Raw genomic sequence first — 24004 nt, 5'->3', positions numbered from 1 at the left:
AAAGAGAATAAAAGGAAGATGAAGACAGAGAATACCACGATGCCAAAGAAATAGGGCAGGACGGGTTTGGTTCAATAGTGAGGCAGCAAACATGGATTTCGCAGGGAAGAGCTGGATCCTGACTGTGCCAAAGAGAACCTTATGAACACACAAGGCAGCAGATACTGGAAAGGTGTATTTGGAGGCCATAACACCTTGTGTTCAGGGTGGTCTGTGCTGAATTGATGAGGTTTTTTTTCCAGAATCATCTCTGTTTGCAGCCTCTCCCCATCTCAAATGCAAGCTCAGGCAGAGCTGGCTCCAAATTAGCAAGAGTTTCGACTGTCGTGGAGTTCATAATAACATTGAGTCCTTGGAAAGGAGAGAATACACATAAGATTTCTGGGAGAATTTACCCGTATGCCTATTAGGGGGAAATAGATTCTGTAACCAGCCCTTGTCTCGCTGCGCACGACCGATGCAGATCCCTCCCTCGCATCGCCCACCCCCGAAAAAGGCGGCTCGCTTTCTAAAGCGAGTCCTAGGGAGTTCATCTGCCGTCCCCCTCACGACTCAACCCACACCCCCCGCCGCCGCGCGGGGGAGCCGCTCGCCATCTTAGGTTCCTCCGCCCCCTCCGCGGTCACGTGAGGCGGGCGGCCGCCATCTTAGGCGGGCGGGTCACGTGCTGCGGGGCCGCGGCGCCGAGGGGAGCGGAGTGCGGGCGCCATGGGGCAGTGCGGCATCACCTCCTCCAAAACCGTCCTCGTCTTCCTCAACCTCATCTTCTGGGTGAGCGCGTGGGGCCGCAGCCCCGCTCCGAGGCGAAGGGGGAGGGCAGGGCCGCGGGGGCCCTCGCTGAGGGGGGGCGGAGCGGCGCCGGGTCGGTGCAGCGCTACAGGCTAGGGGGAGAGCGGCTGGAGAGCTGCCCGGGGGAGAAGGGCCTGGGGGTGTTGGTTGACAGCGACTGAACACCGGCCAGCAGGGGCCCAGGTGGCCAAGAAGGCCAATGGCATCTTGGCTTGGATCAGAAACGACGTGACCAGCAGGTCCAGGGAGGTTCTTCTCCCTCTGTACTCGGCCCTGGTGAGACCGCTCCTCGAATCCTGTGTTCAGTTCTGGGCCCCTCACCACAAGAAGGATGTTGAGGCTCTGGAGCGAGTCCAGAGAAGAGCAACAAAGCTGGTGAAGGGGCTGGAGAACAGGCCTTATGAGGAACGGCTGAGAGAGCTGGGGGTGTTTAGCCTGGAGAAGAGGAGGCTGAGGGGAGACCTCATTGCTCTCTCCAACTACCTGAAAGGAGGTTGTGGAGAGGAGGGAGCTGGGCTCTTCTCCCAAGTGACGGGACAGGACAAGAGGGAATGGCCTCAAGTTCCGCCAGGCGAGGTTTAGGCTGGACATCAGAAAAAAAACTTTTCACAGAAAGGGTCATTGGGCACTGGAACAGGCTGCCTAGGGACGGGGTGGAGTCGCCATCCCTCGAGATGTTTAAAAGACGGGTGGACGAGGTGCTGAGGGGCATGGTTTAGTGTTTGGTGGGAATGGTTGGACTCGATGATCCTGGAGGCCTTTTCCAACCTTGGCGCCCCTTGGCCCCCCCGGGGGTGCGAGCCCGGCCCGGCCGCCCTCGGCGAGGGGGCAGCGGGGGCTGTTCCCTCACAGCTTCTGAGAGCAAGAAGCAAGAAGAGGTGACAGGGACATAAAGCGGGATTTGAGCTAAAGTAGAATCAAGTTCATCCAATTAACTGTGTATTTTTGAAACTGTGTATTTTGTTGTCTTCCCAGGCACTGTTAGGTCTTGTGTTACTCTGGTCTGTGCTGAACCGATGTCTCTTATTCTAACAATCCCCTCTGCTTGCAGTCTCTTCCCGTCTCAAATGCAAGGTCAGGTAGAGCTGGCTCCAAGGCTCCAAATTAGCAAGAGTTTTGACTGTCATAAAGTTCCTAATGCCATTAAAATGAGTCCTTGGAAAGGAATAGAATATGCGTAAGATTTCTGGGAGAGTTTATCCATATGCCTGTAAGGGGGAAATAGATTCTGTAAGCAGCCCTTGTCTTGCTGCACAGGATTGATTGAGATCACTCCCTAGTGTTGCCCAGGCCTGATAAAGGGTGCTTGCATTCTAAAACTTCCAAAACTAGTTTTTAAGACAGTTTATTTGCCAGCACTTTCATTATCTTGAGTTGCATTGAGTCTTTAGCCTTCTGTTTCCAGGTTGTCCCAAATACTTAGTGGTAAATAACGTGCACTGTTTTCTTTAATCTATTGTTAGCACAAAATTTGGGGGAGGTATGTACATATATCCCTAATTTTTGTGTGTGTGTGTGTGTATATATATATATATATATATATATATATAAAACCCACTTATTAGTCTAAATGCAAATCTAAAGATTATCCGAGGGCTGGAGCACCTCTGCTACAAGGACAGGCTGAGAAAGTTGGGGTTGTTCAGCCTGGAGAGGAGAAGACTCTGGGGGAGACCTTAGAGCAGCTTCCTGTACTGAAAGAGGATTCAGGAAAGCTGAGGAGGGACTTTTTACAAGGGCCTGTAGTGATAGGAAGAAGGGAGATTGACTTTAAATTGGAGGGGGGAAGATTTAGTTTAGCCATTAGGAAGAAACTCTTCACGATGAGGATGGTGAGACAGACTGGCCCAGGATGCCCAGAGAAGTGGTGGCTGCCCCATCCCTGGAGGTGTTCAAGGCCAGGTTGGATGGGGCTTTGAGCAACCGGGTCCAGTGGGAGGTGTCCCTGCCCGTGTCAGACAGGGGCTTGGAACTGGATGGATTTTGAGGTCCCTTCCCACCCAAGCTATTCTGTGATTCTTCCAGTACCCACGCAGTTGCATTATAGTATTTATGCATTGATTAAACCTGCCACAACTACAGCAAGACAGAAGCTTACCTGGGTTCATGGGACAGTTGGTTGCTGTAATCAACCTTTCTCAGGAAGGACATGCAGGCCGTAGCTTGGCATTGTGTTCACTGCAATAACTGTCCTGTCAGAACAACATCACTCTAAAGAAATGAAGTCAAATTAAAGTATATTCTGTAGACTTTAAGAATTCCTTTTCTGCATTTAGCTACCGCATTTCTCATCCTCTAATCCTAGCTCCGGGAACAGAAGATCTGTTATCCCAGCTGTTCAGAGATTGCAGCTTTGAAGAAGTAATAGTGGGTAACTAGATATTAGAACGTTAAAGTGTAGCTATGTATAGCTACATCATTTAATATTGAAAGCTGTATGAAATCCAACAAGTGGTACAGGATAAATGTCCTTGTCTAAATTTTTACAAAGAAATGACGCTCATGGGTGCCTCAAAATGAATCGTGGTTGGGAAAATGCCTGTCTGTGCAGTCTCACCAGCATTTGGATATACAGCTACTCAGAAACATGAGCAGTAGTTGTGAGGCAAATTTGACTTTAAGTGCTGCATATTGGGAGCCTGTTATTCTGACTGAGACCTGTAGGCTCCGTTCTTTATCTCTGAAGTGTGAAGTAGTTACATCAACCTTTGAGTACAGCCATTTGTTTGGAATCTGCATTGGAGGGTGTGGCTTTTTGTTACAGCATAGTTGCAGGTGGCATTTAAAAAGCTCTCATAGCTCCTGAAGTTTCTGCCTGGATGTGTAGTTGTGACCTGCATTCTTGATGGCATCTTGAAGTAGATTTTTCTTTAGCTACTGATATAAAATAGTGCTCTGTTTTGAATAAATGAACATAAATTTTGTATGCGATTTCTCTCCCATCCCAGAAGCTTGGTGATAGTTTTCATATTTATATATTTAAATGGTATTGTTTGTCATTTCCTACATTTACTAATTTAATTGCCTGTTGAAGTTTGCAATTACTAAGCTTAAACAGTGGTGAGTACAAAGTTATTTTGTGTAATGCTGAAAGTAGGGCTTCACAATTTTTCATTACTTTTTTCTGAGACAAAGTTGACTAATTTCAAAATGGACAGATAATATTTAGATAGGATGAACTTAATGTCAAATGAAGATATCACCAATTTTGTATGCTGCAAGGCACTTTCAGCACTGGAAGCAAGTTTGTGCTGTTAACTTTGAGGTAGATAACTCCCTGGGCTGCTTGTGCTGGAACAACTGTACCACTCATCAGATGCATGTAGAGTGAGGCAGGTTTTCTAGAAGTGCAAATTGCAAACATCAATGTTCTTCCTCTCTTCAACAAGCTTTAGTTCAAAAATGGGAAATCTACATACTTTCATCAGAAGTAGTACATCTCCATTTTCAAATGGCAAAAGAGAAGGAAGAATTCCAACTCTTGATCTAGCAGGTTTTATTTGGTGACTGAGCTGATTGTGTGTTAATTTCTGGTCCTCATCTAGTTGACAGTGTAATTTCACCTGTGCTGTTACAGAAATGTTTTGCTTGTCATTGGTATGTTGTTCCAATTTTGATAATTAGATCATCTAGATTCCCACTGAGACTTGACAGTAGATAACTGCCTATAATTGGTCAAGTACATATGAAACCTCCTTTAATTGCTTTTGTAAGTTTAATGTGTCTCTAGGGTATCATAGATAAATCTTATGTATTATGATCATCATCATTTCATGGTCATCTGTAGTAAGTAATAAAGAGTTACTTCTGTGAAGTTTGCTATCGGAAGTTCTCTAAGCCTTTAAACTATCTCTAAGTATAGAATCATAGAATCATAGAATAACCAGGTTGGAAGAGACCCACCGGATCATCGAGTCCAACCATGTTACAAAGTTGAACAGAATTGCTGAGTTTCTTCTCCTAAGATGGCTGTAGCTCATTGTTCCAGTTAAATTATTATTGATGAGAACAAAGTAGAAGGATGGCAGGGAACCACTGGGTTCCGAGGTGTATGGGCAGCAGTGTAAGCACAGAGAGAAAATAACATGGGTATGTATTTGTTTGGGAGGGGAGTGGAGAGGGAGATAAGGAATAGTCAAGTGCTGTAAAGAATGTAAGAGAAATAAACTGCAGAGAGATCGTATAGGAACTTTGAAGTTAAAACTAAGGAACTGGATTTTGAAGGACAGAAATCTGAAATGAAAACGTCAAGCAGCAGATCAAGAGAACTGTCTGGTAGTAATCAGGCTACAAACACTCTAGTGTTGGAGAGAACTGAAAATGTCAGAGAAATACAGTAGAAGTCAAATAATGGAGAAGTAGCATGAAAAATGACTTTTTAAGATACTGTTCTAAGCAGCCAAAAACCTGGCTGCCAAGACACAATACCAGTGTCCCTACTTACGGGTAGGAAACGTCGAGGTTTTGTTGTGGTAGAAGAAAATTAACTGTAATGAAGAAACAAGCTGATACAACTGTAGACCCTCAAAAATCTCTGCTAGAGTGTATGGGTGTTTTAACACAAGCATGTTTGCGTCAGACTAGATAGGCAGGGAGAACAAAAAAATGCTGAAGCTTAACATAAGGAAAGCAATGCAGGGGTTGGGAAGATGGTCCTGCAACAGGATCCATGAAGGAAACGTGAGGGACTGTTAGTGTGGAAGACTTCTTTTTCTTTCTTGCTTTTTTTTTTTTTTGTTTCTTTTTATCAAACAATGCAGGTGGTCCATCTGAGTATACCATTGGTATATTTCACAATCCCAGATCTCAAAGGTGTTTTAGTAGTGGAATGGCCAATAATTTGGTTTAAAGTAATATCTGTATTACTACCAAGATTTACCAGTTGGCAATGCTTAAGTTGGCAGTAGTGGGAATTTATAAGTAGGTGCCCTTAACAAAAAGGTGAACTAGTCCTCTTGGATATCAGGTGTGTGTTCTCGTGATGCATAATACCTTGCTGCTACCTTCATTTTCTTATTCGGAGATTATGTGTTTTTCTTAAAACAGTGAATGAAATGCAGATTCTAAAGGGACAAATACTGCTCTTTGGCCTGATTAAACTGGAGTGTACAGGAAAAAAAAAAAAGCTCCATTGTAGGGGTTCTGTTGTGATCCCAAAGTGAAGAAAATTCAATAGCAAGGTTAACAGCCAAAGAAACGTGAAGGGCAATGCTTTGAAAAGGTCTTTGGACAAGTTTTCATCAGGTCTGTTTGGGAGCAAAATTAGTAGGGTAGTGTAAGGAAGCAGTAGTTTGTAAATGGAGCTGCAGTTTCTGTGATTGATAAATAAGTGATCAACAGAACAAGTAGGTTTAATATATTGCTTTAAAGTCATCATTTTAGGCAGCCAAAATTTTAGGTTTGCCTGCTGCAGTGTGAGAGCATCACTGAAAACATGGAAATGGTTCTCTGTGTGTGCTGCAGTGTACTTAAACAACCAAAGAAAAAAACCAAGCCACAGCAACAAAAGCCCAGACCTGAAACTGCTTCAAGGTGCATCTAGATAGCATGTAGCCTTGTGTACCTCAGTGCATGTGAAAGGTGAGCTAGGCATGGGCTTAAAAGGCTCTGTTATACTAGCCCAAAGGTGGGGGAAGCTTAAAATTTGGGGTCCTTGGTGAGCAAATACACTTCCCTGTAATGCTTTGTGTGATGTTTTATCATTGCATGTGTCATTATGTTATTAGCTATTCCAGTTCTTGGCATTATTGTTCAGCTTTGAGTAACTCTGTGGAGGCCTGTGCCAAAGCAATATTATGAAGCTTTTTCTGAGCTGCAAGAGGTCTATGTATTTTTAAATTTTTCCTCTGATCAAAAAGATGCCTAATTGTTCAAGCCTTTTGTGGCAAACTCTCTTCATTAACTGCGCTTGTATTGGCAATCTTTTTAAAGGTTAATTCGACCTAAAGTAAGAGTATGCCACTTCAGGTTCAGTCCTACAAGTTAAATGCAAACAACTGTAAAAGACTGTGTGAACGCTGAATAACCAGCTGTCCCCCTAGAGCAAGCATGTGACCTGGCACAGACTCAGGAGCTGTTGGCGTCTCTATTCAGAGCCCTGAGCAGATTAAGTTCAAGAAGTCTTCCTTCAAGCCCTGTTTATCAAAGACTTATTTGAACTGTGTGTAGTTCATGATTTGGCTTCCATGTAATGATAACAAATGTGTGATTTTAAATGCGGTAGCTTTTTATTAAAATGTTTTTGGCTTGAACAAGTTTGGACTTCTGCAGATTTGCTGTTCACTCTGCCGGGTAATATGCATTGGGATTTGGATTGCTGTGTGGTTATTTATTTTTACCTTTACCTGTGATACAGATTTCAGTTTCTCCAAGTGATTTCCTTTCTGAGAAGCAGTTGCTTAGGCGCATGATACTGGTTTGGGGGGTTTTGGTTGCTTAGTTTTTTGGGTTTTTTTTCTTTTAAAAAGGAGATATTCTACTTGATTCTTGAGTTGCCACACATAATAAATGAGCAGCACTGATCAATGTAGATTGCATACCTTGTATAGGTAAAACTAGCTCTTGGTCTTTATCTGTTGTTGCTGTATTTATGCATTGGTATGTTGACACGTAGCATGGTGCTGTGGAGGTGGAATAAAACCCAGTTGTGCTGAGGACCAGATGCTGAAACTACTAAGTTGCGGGGAACAAGGACCTCAAGCTGGTCAGGTCCCCTTGAATGAACTCCAGTTAGCACTGTCAATGCACTCATCTTCTCATTTAGATTCATCCAAAGTGAGTCCTGTTTTATGCTTCTAAGAGTATTCAGTGATGCAAACCAGAAGGTAGTAACTGAAAATCATCGGGAGATGAGCACAAAGGATTGCTTCCAAAGCACTTCCCTAATCCCAGATAAAATGCTGATTTAGAGACTATCCCCTTCCTGGTTTAGAGCAGGCTGAAGAAAAGAATGTCTTGTGGTTGTGATGTGGAAGGAAAAGAGAAGGCTTTGGAAACTTGTTTTCCTGTAAACTGAAGGGGTAGTGTTGCTGTTTTCATTGTTCCATAGTAGACTACCTATTACACCTGGTCAAAAACAGCCTTAAACTGTGATACCCAGGAAAGGAGTTGTAGTTGTCAGAGCATGTAAAACTTATGAAAACTCCAACAAGCACATTTGCTTTCAGGATTTTACACAGGCACATATACACCCACGACACTCCAAGATTACTGCTATCTCTTCCTCAGAATTGCTTCAACAAGTAATTTTTAAGAGTATGATCACCTCATCAAGTACAGGCTGTGTCTTTATCTTCAACTTCCTTATGATTCCAGCGCGAGGTTTATAGACATATGAATGCGCTCTGCTGTTCCCAGAATTCTGTAGCATCTTCAAAGAAACAGCAGTTCCACCACCACCTTTAGAAGGCAACCCCAAGGCCAAAAACTGTCATGGCTGATTAGTCAGTATAGTTCCATGTGTGGAAAGGATTTAGTAAAATCTTCAGACCAGACTGCTTTTTAAGCCTAAAGAAAAAAATCTGCCTTTCCAGCACTCAATACAAAGTATTAAGTTTTTAACAAGCGCAGTATGACTTCTGAATTTCTAAAACAGCGTGTAATCTCTGTACTTGTCAGACTTCTCATCTGGCATAATACTGGGAAGAACAAAATTTCTTAAAATGTGTATGCTTCTTGAAGTAGGGGAGGAAGGATAACACCTGTAGACAGTTCTTTTAAATATTAAACTAGCCTTGCTTCAAATGTATTCTTTAAATTTATGTACTCATGCAGTTTATAAACAAGATTTTCCATAAAAAGGAAGGAAGTCACTTAAATTTCGCACAACAGATAAGGACAAAGGGGTTCACAAATGGTTCTGATTTCAGTTTTGTGGTGTATTTTGTTTGCCTGATGCCAGCTACAGCTGTGTTTTTTCATCTGCCATATTGCAATATACCATATTTCTAACAAGCGTTTTGGCTCTTAGAAATGGGAGATTACATCACTGTCCTGTCATTCGCACGCTTCATTGCTAGGCAACAGTTAATGTAATTCCATTGTTCAGTGACACTACTTTGAATCTTTGCTTTGTGTACAGAAATTGTATGTCTGCATTTTACTGTGTCATACCTAATGTGGCAGGATTTGTGCTCTTGGATTAGCATTTCAATATCTCTTATGCAAAGGGACAATTTTGTAATGGCTTATTTACTTTACATTTTCTTATCTGGAGAAGATGTTTTGCTCTTGGTCTTTGACTGTTGCTGAATTTTCAGTTTCACTGTCATTGCATCTAGGTAGCACCGTTTATTGGGTGAAGGTGAGCCTCCTGGATGCTTTTAAGATTCCTGTGGAGTACACACTTACTTTCATTGCAGAAATAGGCAGGGAGGTGAAATATGTTGTTCAAATCACTGCAGAGCTGGTGCTACGTCCGAGCAGGCTCTTGATACCTTTTTCTCTTATGTAGTGTTTCTATAGCAAAGTTCTGCAGTGTGGGAATTCTATAGGTAAAGTATTATTCTAGTAGTGTTTATGCAATATCATGTTATAGGAAATAATTGCAGTAATATTGCTGTCCATAGTAGACAACAGTGTGTTGAAAAACTAGTTACCAGTCATCTCATGGCTAGTCATCTTCAGTGCTACACTGAACAGATTGTCCAGGGAGGCTGTACAATCTCCGTCTTTAGATTTTCAAGACTTTGTCCAAAGCTTTGAGCAGCCTGCTGTGAATTAATTGTTAACCCTGCTTTCATCAGGAAATTGTACTAAACAATCTCCTGAGGTCCCTCCTGGCCTGTATTATTAATTGGTTCTTTGACTCTACAATAGCAAGGCATAGTCTTGTAGCACTGTAGCTACTGGAACTGGCTATATGCATGTCTGTCCACCCTCTTCTTTGCAGTACAGGGATAAGGGGTATTGACAAGGCCACAAAATGGGAAAGGAGGGCGGGAGGCAGCCTGCAGTCTTTCTTGGCTTAGAGCTGAAGTGTATAACATTACATTTGAGTTGAACACTTGTGTCCAGGGTATGGATTGGATTGTAACAGGGATATTACCCTTTGCAGTAAAGTGAAATTCCCCAGATCATAGTTTGGTTATTGCATCTTGTGTGGAGTGTTTTAGCTTAGCCTTTTATTGGGACACCAGAAAAGTGTATCATGAAATATTCAAATGATATTGTCCATCATTGCAACTCAGTCGAACGTTAATGCTTCATTTTTGTGTATAGCAGGACTCTTTAATTCTGCAGGAAGTGTGAAGACAGCTATGAAAGACATATGTAGAGGAAAAATTGATAAGGCCCTTTCATTTTGAAATGGATGTATGTTAGCTCTCTCCTCAAGGGAGAGCTGTCTGTCCTTGACTAGGTCTGCTCAGTTTAAGGTTAATGAAGGTATTCATGTGTTGGGATCCCTGTAACTGTAAGGGAGGTAAGGTCACATGAGAATCATGTAGGTGCTTTGTTTTAGTGTTTTAAATCTTTATAGTGGCAGCTCCATCCTCAATCTTACTTGCAGTAACTTTAGATGATGCTTTGTTTAATAAAGAACCGCTTTGTACAATGATCCTTCTGAGAACATCTCTTAAACTGGAAAGTTTTGCAGTCTAGGTCTTGATGCATTTGGTTCTGTCTTTTTACAATTGGTGTTTTATATTTATTCCTGCCTGCTGTTTTGGTTGGAATTGGATTTCCTACTTCTGTGAATGTTTCAGAAGGGCTGTTGATTCTAGCAGTTCATCCTTCCCTGGAAGAGGTTAAAGTTTGCTATTCTGTTCTAATGTTAAATTGTAGGTAGTAATGTGCAAAATGAAAGGCTAAGGGGTAGGTAAATAATGGCAGATGACCTGAATACCTGTTCTGGAAAGCTGTTGAATACCAAATAATTTACTGCTTGGATAGGCTGCAGTCCTGTTTTCAAAAGGCAATTTGTGAATTGTAGGCTATGTAAAAAACCTAGTTCACAGACAGAGGAGGAAGTAATTATGAACAGGGAGGTTTTGGTGTTTGTAGCATAGTTACCCTTGTTCCTTGACGAAGTACCTCAAGACTTCCATAGCATGGTCAAAACAAAATCTGCCTAGATTAAATGTAGTTTGAAAACTAATGGCTAGCCTCAATTTGAGATGTTTTTCTAAGAAATATACGCCATAACCCAACAAAGATATCGAAATTTTTTGGGGAAAAAAAAAGTGGTTTCTGAGCAGAATTGTTTTATGGTGTTTGAAATAATTGTTGCAAGGTAGCCTTGCTGAAAGGAGGGGTCAGTGTTCAAAGAAACTTAACAAGTTATTGTCTGTTGTAGGCAGCAGCAGGCATATTGTGCTACGTGGGAGCCTATGTGTTCATCACATATGATGACTATGATCACTTCTTTGAAGATGTCTACACGCTAATTCCAGCAGTTATCATCATAGCTGTGGGAACGCTTCTTTTTATTATTGGACTTATTGGGTGCTGTGCCACAATTCGAGAAAGTCGCTGTGGGCTCGCTACGGTAGGTTGCAGACTTCTTATATGATGGTGTTTGCCTGTTGTATGTTTGGCCATATTCCCTTCTAATAGACTTCTAAAACAGTTCTATAAGTTTATTCTAATCTTAATTTATGGCCTTAAATGTGGCCTTAATTTATGGCCCCTTATATTTTGTTAGAAACATATTATCTTAATTTTCTGTTCTTAATGGGAATGTTCTTTGATGGGAACGGTTGGACTCGATGATCCGGTGGGTCTCTTCCAACCTGGTTATTCTGTGATTCTGTGATTCTGTAATAATGGTGTTAAATTAGCCAGGTCTGCAGCAGAAGGCTTCTCAATTTTACCTTCTCTAGAACTGTGATCATCTCATTTAAAACACATAAACCCATGTGATTAAGTTGTACCAGTTTTAAAATCCCGCTTTTATCTATTCTGGTTGAAAGGCTGAAATTGGAGAGGGAGAAGGGTGATCCAGGACCCTTCTTGCTCTAAGTACATTGCATCAAGATTAACCGAGGGTTGTTATGATGCCTAAATATTTCATGAATGGCTTCATTTGGATACCTTGTTTGCAGCATTATATGCCACATATTTCCAAGCATTTTGTCTGTAATTTCAGTTTGGGAATTAGGAAGGAGAGAAGACAGGCCAGTATTTAAACTAGTCTGACTTTTTTTGTTTGGTTGATTTTTTTTGGATGCTGCATAGACTACTTTAACAGTTGATTTTAAAAGGGCTCTTAAATATGCCAAGGCAAGTGCAATGCTTGCTGTCTTTGTCAGTTGTTACAACACTTAATCTGAACAAACATTCCATTAGTCCATCTACCATTCCCAGTGATAGCCTGGGTAGCTGCTTTGGTATGATGTTCCTGTTTATCTGACAGAAAGAAGATTGAAAAACTCTTGAATTAAAGCACTTCTCTATGGTGTTTTCAGTGCTAATGATAAGTGCTTGCTTGGCTGATGAAGCTGTGAACACTGGAGTTCCTTGAATGAAGTTAATTCTGGACTCACTTGGTCACTTTTGTTGTCTGCTAAAGTTGTCTGTTAAATCAAAACCTGACTTGAAAAATTACATTAAATGGCAAAATCTATATGGAGGCTTTCACAAAGTAAATGGGTAAAATGATTAGTGCAAATACTCTTTATTGTATTTTGCAGTTTGTGATCATCCTGCTCTTGGTTTTTATCACTGAAGTTGTGGTGGTGGTTCTTGGATACATCTACAGAGCAAAGGTAATAACTCTTTGATTTCCATAAGTTGTTTGTGGTGAACTGTGACCAGAATGCAGAGATGTAGTCTTTATTGTATTTAGTACTGTTAATGGGTATTTGTTAAGGGAATAAAACTAAACCTCTAAGTGGGTTAATTTGAGATATCAGTGTCTTAGAATTTAGAGCATCAATATGCTCAGAGGAAAAAAAACTGGCTGGAATATATTGTTATCAGCTGAACAGTAGAGGGGAGGCATGTTATAGGTACCTTTCCCTTTTCCAGATGGTCTTCTGATTTATTTATGTTTGACTTTGTGAATTATTTAAGTTGCACAGTATTTGAACATAGGGAATATTGTTTTGGTTTTGCTATAACTTAAATGTATTCTTGTGTTTTGATGTGAAAACCAACACTGCATAATAATTAAATCAAATTGACTGAGTGTGTTAATTTTTACAATTTAGCTTTATGCAGGTTGTTTAAAAGGGTGTGGATAAAAATTGTGACTTGTCCCACTGTTTGTTTAATGGAAATTAAGAAATAGGACCACAAAAACTAAATTGTTTCTCCCACCATAATATATGGCGTAAATATACCACATAGTATTAGAGATACCACAGTGTAGCTTGAAGAAAGAAAGTTTCTCAGTTGCACAATTTCACTGGCTTTTGTAATTTCTACATCTAAACATTGCCAAAAATGAGCAGAAAAGGCATTTTTAGCTGTGACCTGTAGTATGATTGCATGGCAGGATGCTGTAGTGATATCTCATTAGCAAGCAGAACTACAGCACCATTTACTTTTCTTTGGTCTTGTGTGTTTATATAAACAACCCAGGTCTTACTAGTTAAGTGTTCTGCTTGCTTTCTCTTGCTATCCTAGAAGAAATAGTGAGGCAACCTCTAAGTCAAAATCGGAGTTTTTGCCCGGTTTACAGAGGAAGGCTGCCCTGGGTAAGCAGCTCACGAGAGGATCTTGAACTGTGCATTATAAATCTGGTTTAGTGACAGTTGGAATAGATTGCTTCAAAAGAAATGCTCTATAGGCGATGCTTAAATGCAGGATACATTTGTGGCCTGCATTTGATTTCTGGTATCATGGCAATGCTTGGCGAAGGTAATTTGAGGCTCGGAAGCTTATAGTGGAAGTAGTCCCAGAAGCAGTTTAGGAAAGCAGTACAATTACTGGAGAATGGGAAACAACTTGAGTTCTTAGATGTGAACTTGAATGGTTTCCTTCTGCTCCAATACTTGCAGAGGCATAGTAACGTGTTACAGTATTGTTGTTTGGGAATTGCTGTGGATCTGATCTGGACTAAGCTGTGGGCATCTTATTCTCTTCTGTGTTCCAGTCTTAAAGGGACTTGCAGTCTTGTTCAGTCAGCAGCATTCAGAGCAGATAAAAGCAGATGCTTGTGGCCGCCTTCCCTAGCCCATCTGAATTATGCACTTGAAATGCTTGAAAATTGAGTTGGTCCCAGCTGTGTCTTCCTGTTGCCTCTCATTTGTCTTGCTACCATAGTTTCACAGCTGTAGGCAGGACAGGGTCAGAGCGTGGGGGAAGAGGGAAGGTAGTCTCTTTGGTGGCAGTATGGTCTTAGGGCAAGCCGTTCATGGGAGTCAGTGTTTAAAAACTACACCTTGAATCTTTTGAAAGGATAAACAGGTTTTCTTAGTAAAAATGACAGGTTTTTTTTACTACCCTGCAGCAGTACTTCATGTTTCCCAGTGAAACAGGAGTGTCAGAAATAACTCACATATATTTCCAGTTAACTGGGAGGTGCAATATGCTTAGGTTTCCAGTTATTGTTGCTAGGAGAAATGAGGCAGCTCTGTACTTCACTAATTTTGTTCTGTTGTTTCTGACATGCCATATATAGATCTGTGGGGTTCAGGGCTTTTTTTTGCTGTTGGGTTTTGGTTTTGTTTTGGTGTTCTTGCTTTTTTTGAAAGGGGTGTAGATCATGTTAGAATTACTTTGCTAACTGTGCAAACTTCCAAACAAACTTTACAAACAAAAGGTAAGATTGAAGTCACAGTAGTTGTTCTTCAAACCTGCTGATACCCAGTGAGACTGTTGTCTCAAGAAAGTGGCATTGTGCCCTTCTAAGTTAAGATACAGTGACTGATCTTAAAATCACTTAATTGTCCAACCTGGCTCTGTAAACCTGCCTATGTGGATCCGATTCAGACTCCTTTTCCTTTGGAAGAAGTGACACATGCCTAGATCATTATGATAGACTGGCCCGATGCAGAATCTGCTAGCGTTGATATGTAAAAATAAGGATTTTTGTAAATGGCAGTAGGGATTAAAGAGGCAGGCAGTTGGTTGAGGACTTGCTGGCCTTTTTTGCCCTCAATAGAGTAGTTCACTCTCTTTGTTTTTGATAAACTGGCTGGTGACTTCTGTTTGCATTGTATAGGATTTGCATGGCTTTCAGACATAAAGTTGCCCTCATTGAACCAAACTGCCATTGGAGCCAAATGACAGACAAGAAAACACTGAAATAAATGATTTTAAAACCTTTATGACAAATTGAACAGCTGTTTTGTTATATGAACCAGGGTTGTAAATCATCAGACAATTGATTTTAAGCTAGTCTGAAACAAGTTGTCTGTGCAGGCTAAATGACTTTTATTCATATCTGTCTTGATATGGATTTACTTGTAGAAATAATCAGTATTCTTGGGTGGGGGCAAATGAAGCTTGTGCTGTTGCTGTTTAAAATTCTTCCTTTAAAACTTTTAAGGGAATGATATGTTGGCAAGACCTTCCTACTGTAACTTGCAAGTCTGAAGAATATACACTCTTAGTTAATGTTCAGCCCCGAGATTACACTCCTAGCACATAATTCCTTGTGAATGTGATAGAAAAAAAATCAATTCAGAGCTAATATTTCTGTTGTACAAATATTTAGCTACAGCAAACTTTCTTTGCATTTAAGTAACCATTTACAATGAAACATATTACCTAAAAGGTTCCAGTAGGATTTCCTCCATAATGAGCATCATAAGATGCCTTTTGGGGGACAAGTGATGATTCTTGGGTGGTATCCATTTCTAGTACTTGTACTTGACAGCATCTTTAGCAGCTTGACTTATCTGCAGTAGCTTTGGGAGCTATTCCAGTAGCTGTTGCTATGTACGACATACTGCCATCAGCATTCCTTGGGAAGTGTGGGGGGATTGGGACTGAACAGAGCCTGGTCCCTGTAGGGTAGAATAATCTGCCAGAAGACTTTGACTATTTACCTGTGCTTCAGAACGGGAAGATCAGGTGGTATCACTCACATCCTTGTGGTCCCAGAAGAACAAGGTAGCCCAGGTGGTTATACTGATTTTAGTTTGGAACTTTGAAGGAGGATTGGGAACTGGAAAGGTATGCTCTTATGAAGAGCACTTAACTACATGGAATGCCTGCCACAGCATCATTAATAAAAGCAATTTCCTTTCTGAGATTCTTTGTAAAGCTACTTTGTCTAAAGTCTTAGCTGCTTGTTTTTTTCTTGTCTGTTAGCTGCAAGCTAGTGATGTCTTTGCAAAAATCAAGTTAGAAATTGAGGGAGCTGTGCTACTGAGGTGTGCTGACTTCAGATGATAGAAGGTCACTTTGGTTTCTTCAATTGCTGTAACTAGAAGTGAAAAGTTTTACCTAGACCTATACTTGTTCTCTTGCTGTGTTAATGCAGATGCTTTCCTAATACTTCACAGGTAGAGGATGAAGTTGATCACAGCATCCAGAAAGTATACAATGGATACAACGGGACAAATCCTGATGCAGCCAGTCGTGCTATTGACTATGTACAGAGGCAGGTGAGACTGCCAGACACGTGCCCACGGGAGTTTTGCAGTCCTTTTGTGCCCTTAAAACACAGACACTCTGCTGCCTGTCTTCCTTCATTCCAACAAATCTGGGAAACAGCTTATTGGTCAATAAATAGTTTGACTCTGCAAAATTAGTAGAATTGTGACATTGTTGATGGAGAGATGCATTTCATGTCATTAGCTATCTATGAGTCAGTGTTTGGATTCAAATATTTAGTGCTTACATATTGCAGTAGAACATTACAGAATGTTCTCATATCTGCATAGATTTATCTAGAGCATGCTGGGCAGGGGGGCTGTTCTTGATCTTAGCTTAAAGTTGGTGTCACAGGCTTCTGGATTTGAGGCTAAATGATCCAGTCAGACTTAAAATAGATTCAGGAGCTTTCAACATTCTTACAATTGCGTCAATCAAACTAATCAAATATTTACATTTTAAATGTCTACCACTGAATACCTTGCTTAAAATTCCTCCTGAAAGGTAAGAAGGACAAGCAGCATGTAAATTGACACTTAAGACAGTGCCTCTGCCTGAGGGTGCATTGCATCAAGAAAAATGCCAAGGACTGCAATAGAGTAGGAGCTCTCAGCAGAATGGAACAGTATTTATTTTTAATTGGTTTGTTCCTGAAGGCTTTCTACATGGCCACGTCAGCATGTGACTGTAGAAAATGAACTTTAATTCTGCACCACAGTTACGTGAGAAGAGAAAATGCTGGTTCATGCACAACTATGTCCAGATACCAGAGATTTTTTTAAGAATCTGTTATAAGATTTAAGGATAGAGCTGTTTTAAGCCAAAAATAAATCTTTTGTCTTATCTGGGAGGCATGAGAGAAGTGTTTTGTCAGATGTTCTCCAAGAACTGGGATTTCAGGCCTGTATTTTGTAAGGAGTATCTTGATTGATTGAAGGCTATAGACCCCTTTGTAATACGCTTAGTCTATGGTTTGCTTAACTAACTGTCAAATAATTTGTCTTAAGCAAGTAAGAGACGTAGCCTAATCTTAACACACTTGTGTTCCTGGTGTTGCAGTTAAAATTGCTGCCTCATCTCACTTTGGCTCTTTACCTGCCTGATTTTTTCAGCTGCGCTGCTGTGGGATCCATAACTATTCAGACTGGGAGAAAACTATCTGGTTCAAACAAACTAAAAATAACAGTGTGCCGCTTAGTTGTTGCAAAGCAGCCCTCAGCAACTGTACTGGCAGTTTGACCCGCCCAATGGACCTTTATTCTGAGGTAAGGCAGCCAGAGTATGAACTTGTGTAGCCATGTGTTTTTTCTGAAAATCATTGAATTTTCTTTTTAATGGGAGCGTGAATTGGGTGTATTTGCTTTAACAGGAAATAAGCATGGTTTTTAGAGGAGAAAAAAATTCGTTTTCATCTGTGATATGTTAAGTAGTGACTTTTTTTGTTTGTTTTGTTTTTTAGTGTTTGGATTATCTTTCTGCCTTTTTTGCTTTTGGGTTTTGTATGTTGTTTTTTTTTTTTTCCTTTGGTAATGTGCCTAAAAGTGATTGCCAGATGGATATCTAAGAAGTCTTTTGTTTCAGGGGTGTGAGGCTCTGGTTGTAAAGAAGCTTCAGGAGATCATGATGTATGTCATCTGGGCAGCACTAGCATTTGCTGCTATTCAGGTAAGAGAATCTTCTTTAGTTGTAAACCTGCTGCCAAATGAAATTCTAAACTGCTGTCCAGGTTATTACAACTGTGCACAGGCTGATGACAGCTGTAGCCTTTACCTGGTTTGGGGGATAAATTAACACCAGTCAAAAGGATCCAAACACATCTAACACAGAACTTCAGCTGTGCATGGTCTGCTGTGTGAATGTGTGTTCTGTTAGATGGCTGTTAATGTGCAATAATCTACTAGGGTGTAAATGGTAAATCTCATTTCTTGAAAACTCTTATTGGGTATAGTGAATGTGCTCTAATGGCATTTAATGCATTTAACACTTGAAAAATTTGCATAGTATTTAAGTTCCAATTCCAACCAGTTGGTTCATACTTCATGCCATTTTAGAGGTACTTAACTATGCTTGGTGGCATGCAAATAATATCAGGACCACCCAGAAGATGCACCAGGTTTTTTGATAGCATGCTCTTTTTCAACTGAGTTTTGCATTGTGCCTTGAAGATTGGTTTCAGGACTTAACCAAAAAGCAAAACAAAAAAAAAAAACCCAAAAAGGACTTCTAAACTAAAGATACTGCCTTGTTAAAATCAAGCACGGGCTGTCTCTCACATGAACCGTAGTTGTTACAGGCATCTTGGTCACAGAAAGGAACTGAGGAAATAGCCTAATGTGTATCTTGATATTTATTTAGATTTTTTTTTAAAAAAAAGATTAGGGCTGTCTTCTAAACATAGCTTTAAAACTAGAGTTTTGAATGTTCATCCATTTGGCAGATTTAATACCTTAGTCACGTTGCTTTCAGAGTGTGCCAATGTAACAGCTCTGAGAAATGGAGTGCATATGCTGAGTCCCGAGAGACTTAAGAACTAATTTCAAAGTTGCTTTTGTGCCCTTAATAGCTTTTGAATTCAGAAAACATTGTACCTGTTGAGTCAGGTACCTTTGTTTTCAAAAGCAGCTTTTGAGCTGGATTGTACGTTTGAAGGTAAATAATCTTTTGCAAACAGTCTTGTGAAGATGCAGTTAAACAATTTCAATTTTACAAGGATATACTCCTGGGTAACACTGTACACAGTAATGTTATTGAACTGTCCAGAACCAGTTTACATTAAGCTCTGGAAATTTAAATCTGGTGAGATCTATACTTAGTCTTCTGAAGGAAGCTATTTTTTTAATTTAACTGTTAAAGCAATTTTTAGTCTGCTTGAACACTGATATGTATTTGATGTAAATAAAGATATTTACCACAACCTTGGCTACTGTGGCAGATTCTTTATGTATGAGGAAAGTTATGAGGCTGGGTGAGCAGGATCCTAAGAGGAGGCGTTATTCCTTGCTTTGGACTTCGCAGGCTGATTAACAGTTCCTCCCCAAAATGCAGCTCAGATATTTTCCTCTCAGGGACACATGCTTACATTGGAAATGTGGCTACTTGCATCCTGTTATTCCCAGCTCTAGGCAAGCATGTTGATTGTGTCCCCTCTGCAGTGGGTGTGCTTTGATTTGTCTCCCTGTGTCTGTAACAAAGTTAGGCAAAAAGCACACGCATTGTGGAAATAGTTTGTGAAGAAAATAAGGATGTCGGACATTTCTTTGCTAGTGCTGCATTATAGCATTGTGAAATCATTTTGCTTAAAGGTAAGATAAGCTGGGTGACACCTGTTTCAAAAATGAATAGAATACAGGGTGTTGGGAATACACTGGAAATTTGTCTAATAATATTCACTGAGTGGTAAGCACATTTAAGTCTGTCAGAGTAGACTTTTGTCTTTACAGCCATTTGAGCCATGGAGCAAAGTCACATATTTTTAAAATATGTTGGTAGCAGTCAAATTGGTGGTAACAGTATTAAAGCCATTCTGTTATTTATCTCCTGCAACTGTGACATCCTCTTATTTGTAATACAGAATTTAAGTATGCACTTCACCTGATTCTTAGCAAAATAGTCCGTGGGCTAATTGATATGGAGGTAAGAGTCTAAAACTTGAATAAAAGGCCTGTAAAGTCAGTGAAGCAGTCTTGTTTTTCTTAACCTTTGAGAGATGTGTCAACTTTTCAGAAAGCTGAAGGGGAGGGGGAATGCATGGATCCTTCCTCAACACAGACTTCTAACATTTTTGTTCATTGTTAAGTACCAACTGAAGAGAAACAGTCAAATGCCTTAGAAAGTTTTAGAGGTGTGAGCGTAGTTTAAAAATAGACATACTAAATAGTTTTCATAGAGAAAGTTGAAATACGGGGGTTACTTCTGTGTTTACAGTGAATTCTAGGAGGTTCACTGACTTCCTAAAGGATGTAAATTATTTAAATAATAACTCAGACACTGATCAGATGAGTTCTTATAATGGTACCTGGTTGGTTCATATTTTATGCAACTCTATGTAAATTGAATGTCTTCAGTGAGTTATTGGCCAGGAATATCTGTGTGTGAACAACTGCAAATGTGATACTTTAAATTTTTTGACTGGAATGAATTATGGCAAATTACTAAAGGAGGTGTTTTTCTGCAGCACACTTCATTTTATCCTTGTTTTGAGCAGGGGAAAAAGATGAGGTTTTTGTAATTGCAGGCTGCGAGCTGTTTCAGAGTCCTGTAGCCACTGGCAACTACCATAAAGTCTGTCTCATAGTATAATTTAAGGGGTTTTCAAGGGCTCTATCCATGAAGAGTCAGTCTCTTGTGTAACTCTGCTTTTGTCCTACTCTGACATGAATATAACGCATATTTGGGAGTTAATCTGAGAACTGGAGCCACCCAAGTGCTGATGGGAAGTGAAGACGACTGCTGTTTTTACCAACAGATGGAGATACCATACTCTAGAATCATAGAGTAACCAGGTTGGAAGAGACCCACCAGATCATCGAGTCCAACCATTAGGTTACCTACCTAGGTTACCTTCCATGTGCCTTTTTGAACCTGAGCTGATTTCTGCTAAAGATCCAAAGCAGATAACGCAGTCCAGACAAAGAATGTTATTAATCTTCACAGCTTGCTCCTTTCCAGGAAATTAAAAGCTCATACTTGAACATCATCATGCCTCTCTTTAATCACAGCTTATTTAGGCTCAGGATTTTTCACACGTTCTCTCTTCAGTCTTTCAGCAGCAGTCTGCTGCGTCTACCATCATTTAGTTTTAAAACTTGTTACGTGATGTTTGCGTTAGGCTTTGTTAAAAAGAGCGAATAATTCTCCTTTTGTCCCAATGCTGTGTTTTCACTGGGCGTTTTCAGTGTCAATGAAGAAGCTTTATACTTGGCTGTCTGCTCACCTGATTCATTCTTGTTTGCTCTCTCTTCATGTTTTTTTTTGGGTGGTGTGGGTTCTTTTAGGAACTTGCTTACCTCCTGGGTGATGCTTTATAATCCAGAGCTATGACAGGAGCCTCTCAAAATGTTTGCATCTGTGAATTAACTTCTGTACATATGAACAAAGCAATACAATCTCTTAACTAGAAGCTATTGCCAGTTATTGTAAGTCACAGAACACAATGCTCCATCGCATGTCTTTTAGGAGGTATAGTCTTATTCTGCATTCAATAAACATCCAACTTCTGTAAAATATTACGCCCAACATCTGTGATTTCACTTGTCTGATTTAAGTCTTGTCAATGGATACTGGGGTGCTCATACCCTAAATTGCTGGTGAACTTGCCAGCACAGTCCATGATATTGTGAATTTTAATAGCAGGAAAGTGTCTAAAAGTGAAAGATTCACAATGGGCTTGAGCTTTCTCATACATGTTAATAGAGATTGAGCATTTGAAAGATCTCAGTGAAGGAGGCTTTGAAGTTTTTCTCATCACACCAGTAAGAAGCTAACGCATTTGAATATCACTTTGGCTTTTTGTACCCGATACAGCATGTAAAATCTGTACCTTTAAAAATAAACCAGTATTTTCTCCATCTGAATTATAGAGATAGAATACGAATGACTGACCAAAGAAAAGTTTCTGTTCAAGTTATCCCTGACAGTCTTGAAAGGAAATGAGGCTGGAGGTCACGGCCTTTGCTTTGTCCACAGCAGGACATGGAGCTTTCTCAAGAACAATGCATTTTTAGCCATTTACCTTATGGACAATTGCGCTCTTGCGAAGCATGCTTGCAATTTCTGTGCTGAGCTTAAATCTCTTGAAGGACATGTTTTGTACTCAGCCTGTTTTCTGTTTTCTTTCCATAGCTTCTGGGCATGTTGTGTGCCTGTATAGTACTGTGTAGGAGGAGTCGGGATCCTGCCTACGAGCTTCTCATCACTGGCGGAACCTATGCCTAGAAGAGAAGGGGAACATGCAGTTCAATCTTATCTCCCTTACATGGAAGGTGAATGGGCTGGGCCTGCTGCGGTAGCTTTCTTGCCCCAAGCTTAGTCAAAGCACACCTTTCACAGATGACGACAGCCGTATTGTACACTGGTGACGGGCAAAACAACTCAGCTTTACACACACCCACAATGTTACCTGTGACTTTTACTGTTTTAGCCGGCTATTCATGTATCTCAATGTTTTAGTATTCTAGTAAACTTTCTAATTTCAGAACCATTTGCAAGTAAAGTGTGAATTGGTTGATACGAAAGTCAAAGGATGCGTGCCTACTTTGGTAGATTACCTCTAAGCATTAACTGGCTGATTTCTGCATTTAGAGAGAATTTTTAAACCTTCACTACATGGAACTTCTTTGGCCAAAGTTGTACAAAGGAAGCCAGCTGTATTTCATTTGAGAAAAAACATTTTAATCTTGCTCCTCACCAGTGTCACTTTTTAAAAACACTTAAGTCCAGTACACTTTATATTTAAAACTGAAAAAAAAAAAAAAGACTAACCAAATTTTAGGTTCACGTGACTGCAGTTTGGCTCTTCAGAGAGCAAGTCTTTCAAACATTAGTAGTTTAAAATACAAGCTGGCTTTTCAGGAGTATACTGTATGCACTACTGTTCTATAATGAAATATTTCCTTTTTCTATGAAGAGCGGTTTTATGTGTTGAGTGGTCTGTTAGACTGTAGATCTTAAGTTGGTTTGGAAACAATGTAGCCCTGTAGAGTAGCAAAGTAGTCTGTGAAAGTGATCTCAACTGTAAATAGTGAACCTGATTAAATAAATCTCTGTATATCCTCCCTGTAAACATGTCTTGTGTTCTGTTTGAGATCGCAGTGTGTGTGTGTGTGTGTGTGTGTGTGTTGAGATAGAGTCCTCTTGTGCCAGAAGCACCGGTTTCAAGTAGCTTCACTTAAATAGATCTTTATTTAAGGTTTGGTGGTAGCTTGATGGTATCCAATTTATTCTTTATTTGAAACAATACTGAAGAAACACAACTTGTTTCAACTTGGTGGAAGGTTAACATCATGTGAATATAATTGAAGAAGAATATGCAGCCTCTGAACAGCAGGGGATGAGTAGCCATGCTGTAACTGCTGTGTGTTAGTTATGCATTAATGTGTCTTACGTTGTTCAGATGCTTAGTCACTGCTCTGCTTTCTGTGGCTTCAGTTGCCTCCTTTGCAGAAGCCAGAAACATTCTGAATTCCCGCCAGTTGGTTACGTGAAGTAGCCCTGCTCTGCCAAACTGACATCAACGTGGTGTTATCAAATACCCAAAGAACATCACTCAGGAAGGGGTAATTGCAATATGCATGGTCTGTTGTTAAGACCAATTCATCGCATGGGAGATTCAAGTCTCTCAGAGTTGGGGCACTGCTGTGAGGTACACTTGGAATTCATGTTGGTTTCTAAAGGTGAGGTTAACATGATGTCCTTGGGGTTAAGGTTTTCATTCTTGGTACGGTATGTGGTTCAACCTGAAAAGCCTCCTGCGACTCTGACATTACATTTCCTGGATGTGGTAGCGAGCCTGCAGAATCTACTGTCGGAAGCATTGATGGAAGGATTATCTGTATCGTGTTGCATTGCATATTGTAATACACTCGGTTAAGATCCCAGACTAATGAAATCAAGACAACCCCGGCTTGTAAGAATTGGACTGAGGAAGTTTTAAAACAGAATCATGTTTTGCACAAAACAAAGCTAAGAGTGCTTCAAAAAGTACTCAGCTCTTACTAGCTAGAAGGTAGAA

The 24004-nt window shown here is 40.4% G+C and overlaps 1 protein-coding gene across 1 annotated transcript; it reads left to right on the top strand.

Moving 5' to 3' along the window:
* Positions 1-614: 614 nt before the first annotated feature.
* TSPAN3 (tetraspanin 3) lies at positions 615-23056 on the top strand. Its single transcript, XM_069866931.1, has 7 exons — positions 615-771; positions 11084-11275; positions 12420-12494; positions 16185-16286; positions 17388-17540; positions 17857-17940; positions 22117-23056. Exons 1-7 carry the CDS (start codon positions 709-711, stop codon positions 22207-22209), a joined length of 762 nt encoding a protein of 253 aa, XP_069723032.1. The 5' UTR covers positions 615-708; the 3' UTR covers positions 22210-23056.
* The last annotated feature ends 948 nt before the right edge of the window (positions 23057-24004 follow it).

The sequence above is a fragment of the Phaenicophaeus curvirostris genome, chromosome 12 (assembly GCF_032191515.1).
Source record: "Phaenicophaeus curvirostris isolate KB17595 chromosome 12, BPBGC_Pcur_1.0, whole genome shotgun sequence".
NCBI classification, from domain to species: Eukaryota; Metazoa; Chordata; class Aves; order Cuculiformes; family Cuculidae; genus Phaenicophaeus; species Phaenicophaeus curvirostris.
This window is presented reverse-complemented; position numbering and strand designations above follow the sequence as displayed.

Excerpts from the sequence above, each read along its gene's own strand:
- TSPAN3 (XM_069866931.1), top strand. The coding sequence starts at position 709 with ATGGGGCAGTGCGGCATCACCTCCTCCAAAACCGTCCTCGTCTTCCTC. Across the intron at positions 772-11,083 it reads TCCTCAACCTCATCTTCTGG|GCAGCAGCAGGCATATTGTG; the intron begins GTGAGCGCGTGG and ends TGTCTGTTGTAG. Across the intron at positions 17,941-22,116 it reads TAGCATTTGCTGCTATTCAG|CTTCTGGGCATGTTGTGTGC; the intron begins GTAAGAGAATCT and ends TTCTTTCCATAG.